Source organism: Anastrepha ludens, chromosome 4 (genome assembly GCF_028408465.1).
Source record: "Anastrepha ludens isolate Willacy chromosome 4, idAnaLude1.1, whole genome shotgun sequence".
Lineage (NCBI taxonomy): Eukaryota > Metazoa > Arthropoda > Insecta > Diptera > Tephritidae > Anastrepha > Anastrepha ludens.
The window spans coordinates 77,975,271-77,993,271 of NC_071500.1; the positions used below are offsets into that span (position 1 = coordinate 77,975,271).

Here is an 18,001-nt window from a genome sequence, read left to right on the forward strand (position 1 = left end):
ATACATTCGAAGATTTGACATTCTCTGCCGAGGGGTGACCGCTTCTAGAAAAATCCTGTTCTATTATGTGGTGTTTCGGGGGTTTAAAATCCGGATACTACCAATATATTTTTGTAATGATTTTCTTATTTGATATGTGGATAGTATTGCCACCTCTCATTTCATTTATGATAACTACAGTAACATCATATGACTTTTTCATTCAAAATCAAATTTTCATATCAATCATAAATATACTTTTTCTAATTTGGCACACAAAATTTTACGCGTTTTAAAAAATTTAGTCGCCTTTTATTTTATACATAATTATTTTAAACGAAGTAAATATTGTTAATGCAAGAGTGTTTGGTTATTGTGCAAAGCATATTGAGCAACTTTTAAGTAATATTCACCATTGTATTTCCGGAAGTGAAAGGCTAAATTATGAATTGCGCCATATGCAAAGTGAACAAAATAGGTCCGAAGACCGCACCATTTGGGGGTTACCTGTGTGGGAATGAACATATGCAATGTGGCGAATGCAACGATCGCACTTATGGTCAGTGCGGCCTTTGTGAAGCGAGAACCTTCTTCGTACAAATGAATTTTAATCAGCGCTGCAAAGATATTTCACCTATGCGCCGAAAATTTCTAACCTCATTGGGACCGGTAGATACCTCACCAAGCATAGATACGGAAAACCGGTCAGTCGCTGCAGCTACACTTGAAACAGATTCATCTTACATTTTTCCGAAAGCATTCTATACTGACATGGAGACACAATCGAGTATTTCTCAGGAGCAGTTGAGTATGCATGAGTCACACGATTCTATCAGCACGAGCGAAGATCAAGGTGAAACTAATCAGTTCTTAGCTGAGGGGAGGAACTTCTTGCCTTTACAATATCGGACGCTTGTATCTGGTCATATTTTTGACGAGAATGCAGAATCAACTGCGGACGCCACGGCTATTAGGGCTACTACCGCAACGGCTGATGCAACTATGTCGCCATCTCCCAACCCAATATCTATGTCGATACCAATACCTATGAGTCAGTACCTGCCGAATGCACAGGAACGCATCCAAATGGAAACCATCTTTTTTGGCAATAATAATGCACCACAGTCGGCTTCGAATTTCATATTTCCATTTCGAACAGAAAACGGTTTCATGCGTTTGATACAGCAGCGGGATTCGAATAAACCCGAATTGGAAGTTATCGAAGCGCCAAAGAGCCTACAGTTGACAACTGAGCGTACAAATGCCCGTGATGCTTCCTGTGCCGGCGGCTGTGACAGTGTCGAAGAAAGAAAGGAAAAAGTTACCCATTCGTGTGCTGAAGTAAGTACTGATAATCATATTTAGCGAATGATTTAGCTCTTGATTTTTTGTTTTCTAGGATACAGAAGACGTCATACATACTTCAGAGATTCGTTTTATGGAATCTACTGAAAGTATGAAAAACTACTTCTCAGGTGGCACAATGCATCCCATTGTCAAAGCAAAACAAGAATCACCTACAAGCACCACTGCTAACAGTCACCATTATCAACCTCAGGAATCTATATCTATAAAGAAATTGCACGCCTTCGAGTCACACAATATAGCACATCCCACTGATCTTGTCGAAAGTTACCTACGCAATTATGGTCCACTTGCCTTGTGTCAATTCCCAGCTTATTCATTCAGCTATAGTTGTCAGGAGAATACTTGTGCGACTGTGGACGGCTTACACGATCGCCGACAGTCAATGGTTCAATCACAAACACAACAGAATCAGACACGCACTGTTTCGGCCTCTACTGAATCAGAACCAACTTTGGCCAGCACTAAGAAATGTGAATTTCCAGCTAAACATTTACCGCCCGATTATTTTGTAATGCAAGCAACTGGTGTGGCAGCGCCTACATCTGAAACGCTGCCAAATCCAGAAAAGGTAGAACGGTCCAATATTGATATACGTATGCAGAAGGTTTTAGAAACCTTTCAAGAAGATCCATGCACTCCAAATATTAGCGAAAAGCCCCTTATTGAGCAGACGAAGAAGTATTTGAAGATAATGGATCCTTCACAGCCACCACAAGTTGTGAATCCACCAATTTCGTTGGAAAATGATAAACTTCTGGATCTGACCAGCACTTGTGACATAGCAACTGCCGAGAAATCGAGCCTTGATATCATGGCACAGCTCTCAAACACACATCGTGCTTTCTATAATCCCCCTTCTGGACAGCCAATCAATGCACATGAATTAAACAACTTTCATTGTCCCGAGCCACCTCCACAATTCCAACTCGTAACTTGCTCTAATATCATGGCTGCAGACCTATTGCTTAACAAAAGCCGCTTCATTAATATTAAGCCAATACCCGCCTGCTACTTGACCATTCCAAGACCACCGATTAAGTGCCCTGAGTCCTCATGTCAACGCATGATCTTCGTTTCTGATTTCAATAAGCATTTGATTGTTGATCACAGCCTTTTGCCGATGGAACGAATAGCGCCACGTCAATGCAAAAATTTCTTTCTAGATCCAAAGTTGTCGCATTGCGGCATTAGCAAATGTCACTTGCTCTATCTTATACGCGATAAAATTACAGATCTTGGTAGTAGCAAATTTAAGGACTTCTTGCCGATGTTGGTGATGAGTACGCGAATCCGTCTTTCGGATTTGTGTGGCATTAGAGCACACGAGCATCCGAAATTTTTTGAGAGTGAAGCGAATACTGAGTACTTGATGATATGGTTGACGGGCATTGTGCCAGAAGAGTTTCCAGTGGGCATCAGCCTAACTGTATGGTCGCGGTCCGGTAAAGTACCTACTTGTCATATTGTGCATTCAGGTGAAATATATTCGGTGCGCCAATCGCAAGACATCAAAGAAGTTTGGCGCAGCGGCCAAATGCTATTACTCTCCGCTTCCGATTTGCAGCTACTTACCAACGGTGGTAAAGAGATGCTCGAACTGCAAATTATCGTACATTAGATGTTCACTAGAAATGTTGAACTATGTATTAGTTAGCCTACGTAATTGTACAATTATACATGCATTCAGTACACAATCCAATTTATATTTTACACACAATTAGGTTAAATAGATAAAAATAAATAGTTGCTCAAAAAATAGATTCATCAAACTCGAAATATACATTTGCCCTCCTTATGCGTGTTTCCTTATTTATTTAAACTTATTCCTATACACATTCGAACGTACCTGCTCTTTTGCCAGCTTGAAACAATTGAAAATATACGGCGTTTAAAGGGAATGTGATGGACATCGCGCGCTTTCATTTCGAAACCGAAATTGCAAATCGCACGAATTAGTTTGAGGTGTAATGCATTTCGCACGATTTGAATAAGGTTCGAAGTTAAATTCGAAACAGCTGATTGTCAGTGAAGAGAAATTTCTAATTAATTTTAAATTGAAGATCTCTGTAAGAAATGGGCGTTTTAACTATTTCTGCCTATATAATAAGTCTAGAATAGGTGGAACCATAAAAAAAAATGTGCGACGCATTCTGAGAGATCTTTGCTGTCCTTCGGATATTTCAGAGGCCATGCACGTCTGTAATTTACAATTTTTATTTGAAGCAATGTTTCGTATTACAAGATAAATAGAGAAGCTTTTTAAAATATTACTAGAAATATATGCATCTAAAGCCTTTAGAAAAACAATCAACTATATCTACCCGTTGAGTTGAAGTCAGCAGCCACGTTTAGGTTCGCCGTGGAAGGGTTCTAGCGAGCTATCGGGAGATGCACATATTGCCCTTGATAGGACGATTATGTAAATTCTAACGGAAATTTTAATTATTTTTGAACGGACACATGGAGATCGGCAGTTTAATTAATAATAATTAATAATAATTAATAACAATATTGGGATTTCAGGAGTGATTGGCTGGAATGAAGGCACTTACGTCACAATGTTAAATTCTTTTGATAATGCATATTTGTATTTAAACAGGAAATATTATGTTAAAATAAAGTCTAATGCAGTTGCGCTGTTCCAATAAGATAACACTTATGTGGTTTCGCGGGCACGTAGAAATTGCCGTGAACGAATACACTGATGCCGAGCCAAAAACATTGCCATCTCACAAATGTACTCGTAGAACTCCGTATCTTAGTGACGTAACAAGACAAAGGCGAACTTCACTAACCATGGACTGGTACGCTCCCTACTACTCTGCAATGAACCTGAGCAGAAAAAAGCCAGTATACGACACAAACATACCTCTCCATGCGCTAATACCCTTTACTCGTCTGCGGCTTGGCCACACAATCATAACCCATGCCCATCTATTACAACGATACTTTAGCGACACTTATCCGTTCGGCGCGGAAACCACAGCGCCTAGGTACATCCTAATCTGCCCAACATCAGGTACACGTCGACAAGAAATTTTGAAATACGCTGATGTTATCAAGATGCTAAAAAATCCCACTGTTAAAAATGTGCAATTAATGTTTAATTTCCTGAAAGATGCTATCTGCTCATACGATTTTGACACAATCGCTTAAAGCAACTCACAAATTTCTTCGCATAAGTTGCAAAGGACATCCGAGTCGTATTATTTTTGTACAATAATTAATTTATTGTGCAAATAAATTTAAATAAATAAAATAATAACAAATAAATATAATAAGTATGTTTGTACCTAAAAAATAAATACATTTTATGCTTTGAAAACTATATAAAATGTATAATAAACTGCATATTTTTGGGGAAAAACATTGTACAATTTTTGCTTAATCCGATCGTCTCCGGTCTCCGATGAAATTCTTGGCTACATTAGGGTGTTGCGCCATACAATTTATTGAAGTTTTTCTCGCTTTTGTGTTTTATGCCTGTCCCTGAAAATAAGCGCATCCTTCCAGTTTCACAGTTTAACTTCGCGTACCTGTAACCGTACGATTTCTGTATACACGCCCGAATAGCTCATTTTAGGAAAATGTAAACCTTACAATATCCAAGACTTTTAGTGTATTGATCCCTGAACCCAAATACATAAAAGCGTGACTGGTAATTCAAAAATAAATTATGTTTTTATGAAAGGATTTAAAAATGTCATTTGATCTTATTTCCGAGAGGAAGCCTTGAGTGCTTAGAATTCTTTGTGTCGTTCGTGTTTAGATGATCACCTATGATTATTTTCAAGTGCAGGACAATGCGTAACGTAATAATGTTTCGATAACTCAGCGATCGTTTTAACAAGCCCAGGAGTACAACTCACAAAATATTTTTGTTGGGCGCCAGCACTGAATAATGGGAAGTCTCCAGTACAGTAGAAATAATCCTTTTCTCTTCTAGGCTTTGACGGCACGAACTTCCGAATAACCGTAAACAAGGGTGTTGTTATTTACTACGATCCGAAAAGGAACACATTCGATCGTAATGCAAATAAGTTCATCTTTGTAATCATCACTTAAATGGCTTATACTCGTACTAAATATGCGCGCTTGCCTGGGTTTTCACTCCACCTACCTGCAATGGCTTAAATCTTATTTGAATCGAAGGCGATGCGTTGTCATCGCAACTTCTTGCGTACCCCAAGTTAGCATTCTGGGACCATTGTTGTTTACTTTGTCTATAAATGAAATTGATTCTTGCTTTTCGTTCCCCAACTTTGTATTATGTGCCGACGATTCGAAGATCTATTCAGTCGTTAAGAATACCGCAGATATGAGGAAACTCCAATCTGAACTAGATTAATTTTAATATTGGTGCTTGAGGTCACTTCTTTCATTAAATATTAAAAAATTCGTCCACGTTTCTATTTCAAAATCAAGAAATTTATTAAAAACTCAGTACAGTTTCTCTGGCGATAACTTACAATCCCTGCAGGAATTTAAGGATCTTGGCGTTATTTTTGATATGAAAAAGGTTTTCTCAAATTTGCCTTACGTTCATTGGGTTTCTCGGATCTTCTGCCTTCATATAATGCACTTTTAGCGGTGCTCAAATTGAAATTGCTCCACAAAAGCAGGTCGATATTATCTGAACTTTTATTTTTTGCATTACCTAAGGAGTTTATGACTGTCAGTCACATTTCGAAAGAAAAAATTTTAATGCTTTGTGGAGGTATGTACCTTCTTGCGTTGTTGCCTTTCTATGCAGATAATGCTAGAACGAATTATGACCGTAATGTACCTATTGAAAGGACTATTGCGGATTTAACCAAATCTCAACATCTGTCGATCTTGATATTTTTTTATAATATATAAAACAATTTTTACCAATATTCTTAATCCGATGCCCTAGTTTAAGTATAATTGTTAAATAGTTTGCCAGAAATTCCTTTTTCTTAGACTAAATATGCGAAATAAAATAAACAAAAAACTATTTATATAGGCTACTTGCGATCGGCTATAGGCTATCACCGATTACCCGGGAATTTGTCATGATACGAGTGACTCGAAGAATACTGTAGTCCAATATTTAATGCGATTACGGCTGGTAAAGTGAAACTTGCTGAAAACTCTCATTTACTGGGTGATTCTGCCTACCCGGTACTAAGTTCCTCATTACTCCATATAGGGAGAAGCGGTTATGGGTAGCCAGAATTTTCAAAGAATTGATTTTTTTTTGCATTTTTCAATATCTTAAAAATATTGTGTGGAAATTCGAAGTGAATCCGACAAATACTTTTCGAGTTATTCAATAATTAAAAAGGGCGCTCGGGCGTTACGAGAGCAAGTAGCTAGCAGCTGCATGTATGAAAGTGGCAGATAACGATGACACTCGAGAAGGTGAAGTGCTAAGAAGCAACAGCAAATCGATATTTTGGAAGCTGCTATGACGGCTGAAGAACTGTTATATGGCCCTGGAATAGCTGACACAGTGACGCGAAACCTTAAATGCGTTTTTCTTAAAACTATTTTTTTTTTCTAACTGGTGATCACTGTAAATTAAAAACCGCTTGGTAGATTGCAATAATATTTATACTGCTTTTGAAAAACATGAAAACATAACTCGTGCCTGATCGAAGGATTTTTTTTTCAAAATTTTGATTTTTTTTAAACAATTAATTGTCGGTTTTTTCTCGAAAATCTGAAAAATATTTCCTGACGCCGCCATATTGTTAATTTGAAAAAAGCTTCGATCAGACACAAGATTATCTATTAATAAAACTAATATCCCTTGTCCGATTGATTTTAGATGAATCTCCAAGGACTTGTGATTATAACCGCAAGGGACTGCTGGAGAAACGGGCTCCACACAAACAACGATAACTTTTACAATTATTAATTTTTTTCTGAAAACTTGCTAAAGTCAAGTCGAAACATGATGCATTTAAAATAAAACAATTGACTATTAAAAAAAAAATATTGAAAATCATTCCCCTAACCCCATAATGGTAGTAGGTAGTAACCGAGCTTAAGTGAGAAAGATTAAAGCAGTTAGCTGTATTAATGTCAGACAAATTAAAAGCATGTCAATGTATAATGCTACATAACCCCCATCCATTTTTTTGATCATTTTTACCAATTACACTACGAAGTAGATAATTACAAAATTTTTAATTGAAGCAGCAGTGTTCTAGAGAGCTGTTAATGTTCACATAGACCTACATTGTTATTAAATGGTCAGCCAATAAAAAACTCTCTTTAAATTCAAACAGAACGATTTTGACAGCTTTAAATACTTTAAAAATTATAAATTATTCTGGTTTATTTAGATGATTCTACTATATGTATATATATATATATAATTGGCGCGTACAACCTTTTTGGGTGTTTGGCCGAGTCCTCCTCCTATTTGTGTTGTGCGTCTTGATGTTGTTCCACAAATGGAGGGACCTACAGTTTCAAGCCGACTCCGAATGCCAGATATTTTTTATGAGGATCTTTTTCATGGCAGAAATACAGTCGAAAGTTTGCCATTGCCTGCCGACTGGTGACCGCTATTAGAAAAATGTTTTTTCTTATTTTGGTGTTTCACCGAGATTCGAACCTACGTTCTCTCTTTGAACTCCGAATGGTAGTCACGCACCAATCCATTCGGCTACGGCGGCTGATTGTTTTACTGCAAATTTTTAAATTCTTAAGCCTTCTACTTCATTTAGCCTTAACTTGATAGAGAACGAGTTTGAGGTGAAAATGTCCTAATGGGATGGTTGTATGTACCTCTTGGTCAGCCTAAAATTATGCTATGGGGATAATAATGTACGTGCAAATATTGTATTAATTGGAGCAAATGATGTATGATTGATTGTTAAGGTAATGGTCAAAAATGAAGTACGTCAGCCAAGGTTATAGTATCGAAAACTGAATTAACTCTTAATTATATTCTTGCTATAAATTCAAATTAGCTTAGAAGTCTATACATAAGTATATACATATGGTATGACTAGCAAGTCTGTTGAAGCATTGCAATCGTCTGTTTTTAATTTATAAAGTAAATCAGTCGAAATGAAGATCTAATAAAAGATATATTTGAACGATGCGAGTACATTTTTTCTATTTCATATATCCAGGGAATATGTATACACGAGTATATGGATGTATGCTTTAGATATATATACATACACTTGCTAGAAAAGGTGTTCGTGCACAAAGAAATGAAAGCAGAATGTTAAGAATTTCATTGTAAAAAAACTAAAACATTTAAGTTTAGTCAGTAATTTTTCTACAATTTCTATAAATTTTTTCCTAAGTCCATCTTTAAAAATTAAATTTTATAAAACAAAACCAAAAAACTTCACTTCAACGAAGCAGAAAAAGTCTCCGTGTGTGTCAGATTTATACCCAATAACGGTTTTATTTTAGTTTGTAATTGATTTTGCTGTGACTACATTACTTTGGAGTTATTTTAATGTTTTTGTGCACAAGAAATAGGGATTGCCCTCAAAACTAAGGAAATTAGTGTAGTGTAAAGAACTCGGACATACATACATAGCATGCAGCTTCAAATTCAAAAATTTTGTAAGAAATGCAAATTAAATATTTTTATTATTATATTTTTCTATTGGGTATTCAAATAGGATTTTAAAAATAGTAATAATAATTTACACATCTATTACCTACTTGTTATAAAAAATTTATCCTGCAGCATTCGCAAAATTGATGTCAAAAAAGAAGTCGGATATCTGGCATTATTGCGATTGCTTAGCACTGTAAAACGGGGAATCCCACAATTAATTTGCTCTCGGTAGAACAATGTAAAGAAAGAAGCAAACGTAATAAATTAAAATAAAATTTCAGTCGTGTTTTTTTGAATAAAAGTCCAAATTATAAACATGGGTAGACAGCGTGGACAAAGCTCAGTTGAAGTCAGAAATTTAATTATTAGTCATCATCGCAAAAATAGTGGATAGACCCGTTCGACTGTATACGACGTTATAAAACGTTTCAAAGAAACAAAATCCGTGGAAAATAAGAAGAAAGCGGGACGACCAAAACTGTTTTCGGATGTAGATGAACGGAGGATAGTGCAACAAATTGAGGAAAATCCAAATTTGAACGCTCCTAAGCTCGCAACAGAAGTGGTCCAACACCTTAATATTAACTGCAAGAATAATTATAATATAAGAGTTGCATAAAAAACCTTTCATCAACGAGATTAACCGACGCAAGAGAATAAAATTCGCAAAGCGTCATGGGGGTAAGGATTTGAATTCTGGAAGTACGTTTTATTTGCAGAAGAAAGCAAGTTTAATAACATATTTAGGTCAGATGGACAATCATATGTATGGAGAAGACCTAATGAACAGTTGCTGGAAAAAAACTTGTGACCGACAGTTCAACATGGGGGTGGTATGGTATTGTATGGTATGTCCGCTGCTGGTACTGGAAATTTGTGCTTCATGAACGGCAATATAGAACACAAACAATACCTAACAATTATGAAAGAAAATTTGGTCCAAAGACTTGAAAGGTTGGGAATTAAGGACAATTTCCAATAGTATCGAGGCAACGCTCCCAATCATAAGGCACTTGATGTTCGTTTATGGTTTATGTACAACTGCCCTAAAGTACTTCAAAGACCTCATAGGCATAGAAGATGCTATTAAAGAAGAGTAGGGGGAAATATATCCTTTAACATGCAAGAATCTGGTCGAATCCATGCCAAAAAGACTGAATGCTGTGAGAAAAAATAAAGGCTTGCCGACTAAATATTAATTATATTGTTTTTTATTAAATATTATTCGTCTAACTCTACTTTATATTAATGTCCGAGTTCTTTTTTGTCATGTATTTTTCTAAGTTTTTATGTTTGTATTTTCTATGTACGAATGAGTTGAAGTTTGTTTATGTTTTGTAGTTTAGAAAAATACGCTTGAAGAACCAAAATAAATGTGACACATAAACGTATTAGATTTGCTTTTTATTATACATATATTTTTTGATTTAAGACCAATTCACTTGGGTGTCCGAGTTCTTTATTGAGCCACTGTATCCGAAATCAACAGCAAAAAACGCATGGATTTTGCAAACGAAAACGTTAAAAAGCCTCCAGAATCTTGGGAACGTGCTACATTTTCGGACGAAAGCAAATACTGCATATTTGGCATTAAAGGAAGGAATCTAGTGTGGCGTAAGAGCGGTACTGCGCTGGAAAAGGAAAATCTTGTACCAACTGTGAAGCATGGCGGAGAGGTGTGATGGTCTGGTTTATGTTGTTTTAAATGCAAGGGCTTGAATCATAAGGCCTCTGACTGTAAAAGCAAAGAAGCTTGCAATAAGAGTCTGGAAAATCACAGAGCAAACGAATCTCAAAAAGTTCCGATAAAAAGGTGTATAAATTGTGCCAGAGCAAATGCAAAATTAAAACTGAATCTAGACGAAAACCATGATCAACAATGTCATGTATACATCAACAAACTTAATTCTAAACGAAAAAATTATTGGCTTATTTTTCTTCTTAATTGGCGCGATAACCGCTTACGCGATTTTAGCTAAGTTTAACAATGTGCGCCAGTCGTTTCTTTCTCGTGCTAACCGGCACCACTTGGACACATAAAGTGAAGCCAAGTCCTTCTTTACCTGATGTTTACAACGTAGTAGAGGCCTTCCTCTTCCTCTGCTATCACTAGCTGTTGTAAGAAAGAAAAAGCTCCTTATAGAAAATATCTGGCGTTCGGAGTCGACTTGAAACTATAGGTCCCTCCATTTGTGGAACAACATTAAGGCGCATGCCACAAATAGGAGGAGGAGCTCAGTCAAACACGTAATAAGGGTGTACGCGCTAATATATACATATATATCTATATATATATTCTATATATATATATATATATTATTTAATATATATATTGTAAGAAAGTTAGAGTACAAAACTTTTGAGAAAAGAACACGCAACCGTATGAAAATGCTAAGAAAAGAACCAATAAATTTTCAGCTCCGACGCAGGGCGTCATTTGTTATGCAATTCTACTTTGTACCCCTTTTAAAAAATCGAAGAGGAACGCATTTCCAATAAGCAGTGTCAAATTACTGTAACTTATGGCATCTAGTTCTTTTCATGGACCTTTCTGTAGAGGGTTTTTTTCAAAAATACTTCATTTTATATTCTCATTTGGGTAACTAGAAATACCCTTTTAATGATATCGTAGGGGAAATATCAGGTCAGTCCATAAAATCGTGCGTTTTTTAAAGGCGGTTTTAAAATTAATAAAGAAAATGTTTAAAGTATTTATTAATCAATAATATATTTTCCTTCATTATTTAGATTGTCTTCCCTACGTTTAGGCAAATTTTTAATTCCCTGCTAAAAAAATTGTTTGCCCTTGGAGCCAAAACACGCTTCGATATACCTTTTTATAGCTTCTTTTGAGGAGTAGTTCTTTTTACTCATATGGGATTGAAGTCCACGGAAAAGGTGATAATCACAAGGTACAATATCCGGAAAGTATGGTGGATGTGGCATGAGCTCCCATCCGAGCTCGTTCAGCTTGCCTAATGTTTGCCTTGCGGTATGAGGTCTTCCGTTTTCGTGGTGAAACAAAACTTTGCGTCTATTCACTAAAGACGGTCCATTTTGGTTAAGTGCCTCATTCAGGTTTGATAGCTGATGGGAATAATAACACTAGTCTACAAGGAAAAGTATCCGAAATAATTTAAACTAATATCTGCTTCTCTGTCCATGCAAAATTCGGATTGATAACTAAAATTAATTTATTAGTTTGAGTTTTCGAGATATCCTAACCTAAAAGTGCAAAAAACCCCATTTTTGCCCATATTTGAGGTTTTGTAGCCTTGCAGATGTTTTCTTTCACCAAAATTAACCCTAGAACGGTAACCTGGGGTCTTATACGACCCCAGGCGATTTTAAATCTGGCGCCCCTTCCCTCCCCCTCCGGTTTTCGACAAATGGCCTCAACCATAATTCAATTCAATGCTCGGGAAGCCTCTAGAGCCGGCTGGCACCCTCAGTTGCGTGCTTCCCTTGGAGTGAGAAAGATCTTAAGTGAGCGTGGGGTCGATTAAGACCCCAGGTTACCATTGCCGTTAGACTTGTGTGATTTAACTTTTTTTTTTCTTACAACGAAGGATATTTTTTTGGTGAGTATAGTGTGATTTTTATATGCTTAGTATATATATTATCATATAAATTCTATATTCGCGTTTGCTTCCACTCATAGACGTAAACAATGTCTTCGCGTTACAATTTGAGGTCTCTCGAAGACGTTTCTCGAATAATAACGCAAAGACGATACGCTGAATATGATGACATCGATAGCGATAATGAAGAAAATTATACGAATGAGGAAAGTAATACCGAGTCGGAGTACGATGCCAGCGAGATAGAGGAAATCGAGGACGATGACCCTGTTGAGGTATGTAAATAATTTTTTTCTGCTCCGATATATTTCGTACGGAAATGTATATGTGTTGATATTTCCAGTCTGTAGAAGATCCAGATGTTCCTCCTCCATCAAAACGCTTGAGATCGGGCTCTGGTTTATCGGCGGAACAGAGCTCAAGTGCGAGCAGTAAACGTGGCCGGAGGAGGAGTATCGTCTCCGGTAAGAACGGGCATAAATGGTTTACCACTCCTCGCGAGCGGGTAACAAACAGAGCACCCTTCGGTTCATTTATCCCTGGCCCTGTTGGGATTGCAAAAGAGGCAAAGACGGCGTATGAGACGTGGAATTTGTTTTTCGATGACGTCATTCTTTCAAAAATCTTGCAGCATACCAACGAGGAAATTCATCGTTACACAGAAGAACGGGAAATCGACTGCACGAAGGATATTCTGTACAAGCCCGTTGACATGATTGAACTGAAAGCTTTTATCGGCTTGATGTACTTTTCTGGTCTCCAAAAAACGAATATGACCTCTTCTGATGATTTGTGGGATACGAAGTACGGCTCCATTTTTTACAAAGCCACAATGTCACAGAAAAGATTTTGCACTATCCTTCGGTTTCTCCGATACGACGATAAAGCTACCCGGCCGACTCGTGTCGTAAATGATAAATTCGCAGCCATATGAGGAATTTGGGAAATCTTCATCGAAAAGTGCAAAACTCTCTACAATCCGGCGTCATATTGCACTATAGACGAACAACTGTTATCCTTTCGTGGGCGCTGCCCTTTCAAGGTCTACAACGGAAGCAAACCCGATAAATATGGGATGAAAATTGTCATGCTGAACGACTCAAGGACATTCTATATGGTGAATGCAATCCCATATGTTGGCAAAGTGAATACCGAAAATGAAGAAAAGGTTCCATCTTATTACATCCGGAAGCTGAGCGAAACATTACTCGGAACAAACAGAAACATCACGTGCGACAATTGGTTTTCGTCGATCGAAATTTTCGACAAGATGCTGGAGCACAACATTACAATGGTTGGGACGCTCAGAAAGAATAAAAAAGAGATACCCCCGGATTTCAAAAAGTCAGGTCAACCAGGATCCTCAAGATTTGCTTTCGACGCAACCAAAGTTTTAGTTTCCTTCACTCCGAAAAAAAATAAAGTGGTTCTTGTCCTCTCAACGTTCCACCGATTGAAGGAAATAAACGAAAGCACTGGCAAGCCGGAGATGATCTGTTTTTACAACATGACCAAAGGTGGCACCGACACTTTCGATCAGTTGTATCACGAGTACACGACAGCCCGAAAAACCCGGAGATGGCCCATGAGAGTTTTTACCGGGATGCTGGACCAAGCGGGGATAAACGCCATGGTTATTTATAATTTTAACAGCCGAAATGAAGCGATGAATCGGAGGGATTTTTTGAAAAGTTTGATCGAATCGCTCACAGTCCCGCAGTTGAAACGAAGGCTGGAGGTGCCTACAATGCCAAGAAACGTCTTATGGTGCATTGAGAATGTTTTAAAAGAAACCGTGCGTCCTAAGCCCCTGCCAGAAATGGGTAAAAGAGCGAGATGTGCCCTTTGCCCGAGATCGGTCGACAAAAAATATAGCGTCAGAAGTCATCGTTGTAAGGCACCCATGTGTGAAAGCCATAGGCACGTTATGTGCGACATTTGTGTATTGCGAGATGCATAAGGAATGTTAAGACAACTTTTTCTTGCATTGTAAAACAAAATAAACGTATTAAAAAAAAAAAATTATACATTTTTTTGAGTAAAATCTATGTTTCGATTTCTTCCAAATTCCCAGACTTCAATTCCCGGAATAAATACACTTTTTCGACAATCGAGTAAAACCAACTGTTCTGTTTAAAAACTGTATATTTTCACTTTATAACGGCGTTTGATTTTTTTTATTTCATCAAAAATTAGCGGAGATATTGCAAATTGAATAAAAAAAGTCATTTTCACGAATTTTTCATGTTTTCTACCCTTTTACTTAATTTTTTACTAACTTTTCGGACTGAAAGCGGAATTGCTATAAGCCAACGCGATTCTACATTGAAAAACGAAAAAAATAAGCCCTGATTGAACTCATTTCGTGAAATTTTACCGGAGATATGAATCTTCGAAAATTGGGGTCGTCGATGACCCCAGGTTACCGTAATAGGGCAAAAAAATTAAGGTTACCGTTCTAGGGTTAAAGGATGGCATCTTTAAATACAATCCTTCTTTTTTCAAATGGCGTTTTGTTTGCTCAAATATCATTTTTTTTCGCAGAGATATCGCATTTTGAAATTTTCATGTTTCGAAATTTTCCTACACCTGAAAATCGATTAAGATAACATAGACATGATATAGTCGCTTACTAATTTTCTTGGGTTTGAGGGCCTGAAATATATGGATTAATAGTATGTAAATTTGGGGTTTGTGGGTAAGCCTGCTTGCGGCATGATAGGGGTGGTTTCTAGGGGTTAGGGCTGTGTGTGACTCGGTACCCAAAGGTTAGATAGTGTAGGGGTGTGGTGAGTCAGCACACTTATGGTGTGAGACAAAATTTTAAGAAAAATAAGACTCAATTCAAGAAAATTAGTAATCGAATATATCATGTCTATGTTATCTTAATCGATTTTCAGGTGTAGGAAAATTTCGAAACATGAAAATTTCAAAATGCGATATCTCTGCGAAAAAAAATGACATTTGAGCAAACAAAACGCCATTTGAAAAAAGAAGGATTGTATTTAAAGATGCCATCCTTTAATTTTGGTGAAAGAAAACATCTGCAAGGCTAAATAACCTCAAATATGGGCAAAAATGGGGTTTTTTGCACTTTTAGGTTAGGATATCTCGAAAACTCAAACTAATAGAGCAATTCTGAGGCCAGATTTGGATTCAGCGCATCATAAACCTTCGGAAATATATAGTCTGGTTTCTGGGTCTGAATGTTGGTTAAATTTTGTCGGTCTGTGTAATCAGCAGTTATCGTCTGGTTTGGTTCCAGAAGTTCATAATAAACAATAGCGGCCATATCGCGCCAAATAGACAGGAGAATCTTCTTCGTGTGAAGGCCATCTCTAGGTGTCGGTTCTGGTGTTTCATCTTTATCTAACCATTGGCGTTTGCGAACAGGATTATTGTAAAAGACCCGTTTTTCCTCACCAGTAACGATACGGTTCAAAAAACATTTTAAAGCCGTTGCAGCAGCTGAGAACACACATTCACTCTCTGCTGAAGGTTGGCGACGGAAAGTCTATGCGGAACCCATTTTCCCAGCTTTGAAACCTTTCCCAACTGAACCAGGTGCCTGTGAACTGTTCCATGCGATGAATTTAACCCCTGAACTATCATATCGACTGTCAAATTTGGCTCAGTTTCCACGAGTTCGAGCAAGGCGTCGGAGTTAAAGACTTCAGGAAGGCCAGCGCGCGGGGCATCCTCCACGTCGCAGTTACTACTTCGGAATTTTGAAAACCACTTTTGCGCAGTCCTTACACTCACGGTATCCTCTCCGTGAACGGTGCTTATTTCTGCAGTAGCAGTTGTTGCATTTTTACCACTTTTATAAAAAAAATACAAAATATGCCTCTTATGCACGTCCGAAGATTCCATTTTATTTTTTAACAACACATGCTTCTATCCGCGATTAAAATCACTTGTTTAATGCACAATATATAAAAAAAAAAATACAAATAGTTCCGTTATATTCCGCGAATAATTTTTTGTATGCAAAAATCTTACAAAAGTGAAATTATGGGTAAAATACGCATGAACTTATGGACTGACCTGATACATAATTCAATGATGGAGAAATATAGATATGTTAATATTTATTCAGTCAGAGGCTTTGAAATTCCTTTCAGTTTTGATTCATCTCTTTGCTCGCAAATAATCATGATTTGTTGTTAAATTTTTGATTTGGAATTTTTATCAGTTGATTTTTCTATTACTTTATAAATTTCGATAAACTGTTCTGAAGCATATAGGAAAGAATAAGCAATAATAGAAAAATAAAGGATTCAGAAGGGGCGTTAAAGATTTACTCTTTACTCAACCATAATAATAAAAAAACAAGTGATTGCAGACTGTGTGTTAAAAGGCAAACAAATACCAAGAAGGTACATACATGTAAATATACATATGCAGGTGCATATATTATTAGTACATACATATGTACATGGCGAAAATAAATAATTCTTAAATCAGTGCAATTCCTTCTCAAACATTAGGAGCATCATAGGACCTGATCTCATTGAACGATTATCTTAAGCTCCCAATATTTGAGTCTAAGAATGTCCAGCGGTGCCCTGCCAAAAACCAAGAGATCCAAATCATCGCTCCAGTGTAGCGACTGGCGTGAAGAGGCAAAGGTACAAAATTCCAATAGTGAATTCTCATTTGAATTAAAGCCAAAACCGAAATTGACCTGCATACCGGAAAATTGTAGTAAATTCTTCAGTGATCTACGGTGAGTTGGGTGACCCATAAAATGTATCAGATTCTTACTGAACATTGTAGTGAGACAAATTGCAGAAAAACGCAATCAATGAATGTATCCAAGAATACCGAAATACCGGAGAAATCGTGGTCTGTTTTGTTCATCGGTTCAAAAAGCAATCTGCATGCCAAAAATGTTATGTGAACTTCTGGGCAAATATGAAAATCTATATAATGAGCCGTAAATATTTTTTGGAGAGCTTCCACCCTTTCCTTTTGCGAATTCGACGCTAAGCAAAACCTTATTTCCAAATTATCGATGATATTATTAAGCAAAATTAATAAGATATGAACCATTAAATTGCATGCATTTCATAATATTTTGATGACAAAAAATAATACTTATACATTAAAAATTAATAAGGTCCTTTGGCTAATATGTTATATCTCATAGTCATTCTTCTACGATTGGTGGCACAAAGGTCCAAAAGACTGTAAGTTCTTTGAGTCGCTCGAGATACATACAATTTATATATACGTACATAAGAACATATTTCGTTATCGTCTTTTCCATGCAATAATATTCAAAATACCTATCTTCTACAATATTTTCGCCTAACAATACGAGAAGCCTAATATTAGGTGGAGTGGTAAGTTCGTTTAACTTATTGAGTACTTAAATATAGTTGGCTAGTTGATGGGCCAAGTCATTGCAACTCCTAATTTTATCTCTAATTTATGGATTAACAGTACTAAAAGTGAATTGGTAGCGTGCCCAATGGAAAACCTCCTGTTTGAGTTAGCGTTGCTCAGATAT

General features: G+C 36.9%; 2 protein-coding genes across 4 annotated transcripts; both read left to right on the forward strand.

Moving 5' to 3' along the window:
* The first annotated feature begins 251 nt into the window (after positions 1–251).
* LOC128861740 (uncharacterized) lies at positions 252–3,128 on the forward strand. Its single transcript, XM_054100110.1, has 2 exons — positions 252–1,320; positions 1,379–3,128. The coding sequence occupies exons 1-2, from the start codon at positions 424–426 to the stop codon at positions 2,963–2,965; spliced, it is 2,484 nt and encodes an 827-aa protein (XP_053956085.1). The 5' UTR covers positions 252–423; the 3' UTR covers positions 2,966–3,128.
* A 13,498-nt stretch (positions 3,129–16,626) lies between these two features.
* On the forward strand, positions 16,627–17,679 carry LOC128861742 (uncharacterized). 3 transcript variants are annotated; one of them, XM_054100113.1, is made up of 3 exons: positions 16,627–16,865; positions 16,977–17,215; positions 17,281–17,679. In XM_054100113.1, the coding sequence occupies exons 2-3, from the start codon at positions 17,040–17,042 to the stop codon at positions 17,387–17,389; spliced, it is 285 nt and encodes a 94-aa protein (XP_053956088.1). In that variant the 5' UTR covers positions 16,627–16,865; positions 16,977–17,039; the 3' UTR covers positions 17,390–17,679. The 3 variants fall into 3 exon arrangements, with proteins under 3 accessions (XP_053956088.1, XP_053956087.1, XP_053956086.1); XM_054100112.1 differs by having other exon boundaries at positions 16,954–17,215; positions 17,266–17,677; XM_054100111.1 differs by having other exon boundaries at positions 17,266–17,677.
* The last annotated feature ends 322 nt before the right edge of the window (positions 17,680–18,001 follow it).

Coding starts and splice junctions, on each gene's coding strand:
- LOC128861740 (XM_054100110.1), top strand. CDS start 424: ATGAATTGCGCCATATGCAAAGTGAACAAAATAGGTCCGAAGACCGCA. Junction 1,321..1,378: donor TTACCCATTCGTGTGCTGAA/GTAAGTACTGAT, acceptor TTTGTTTTCTAG/GATACAGAAGACGTCATACA.
- LOC128861742 (XM_054100112.1), top strand. CDS start 17,040: ATGTCCAGCGGTGCCCTGCCAAAAACCAAGAGATCCAAATCATCGCTC. Junction 17,216..17,265: donor AAATTCTTCAGTGATCTACG/GTGAGTTGGGTG, acceptor TGAACATTGTAG/TGAGACAAATTGCAGAAAAA.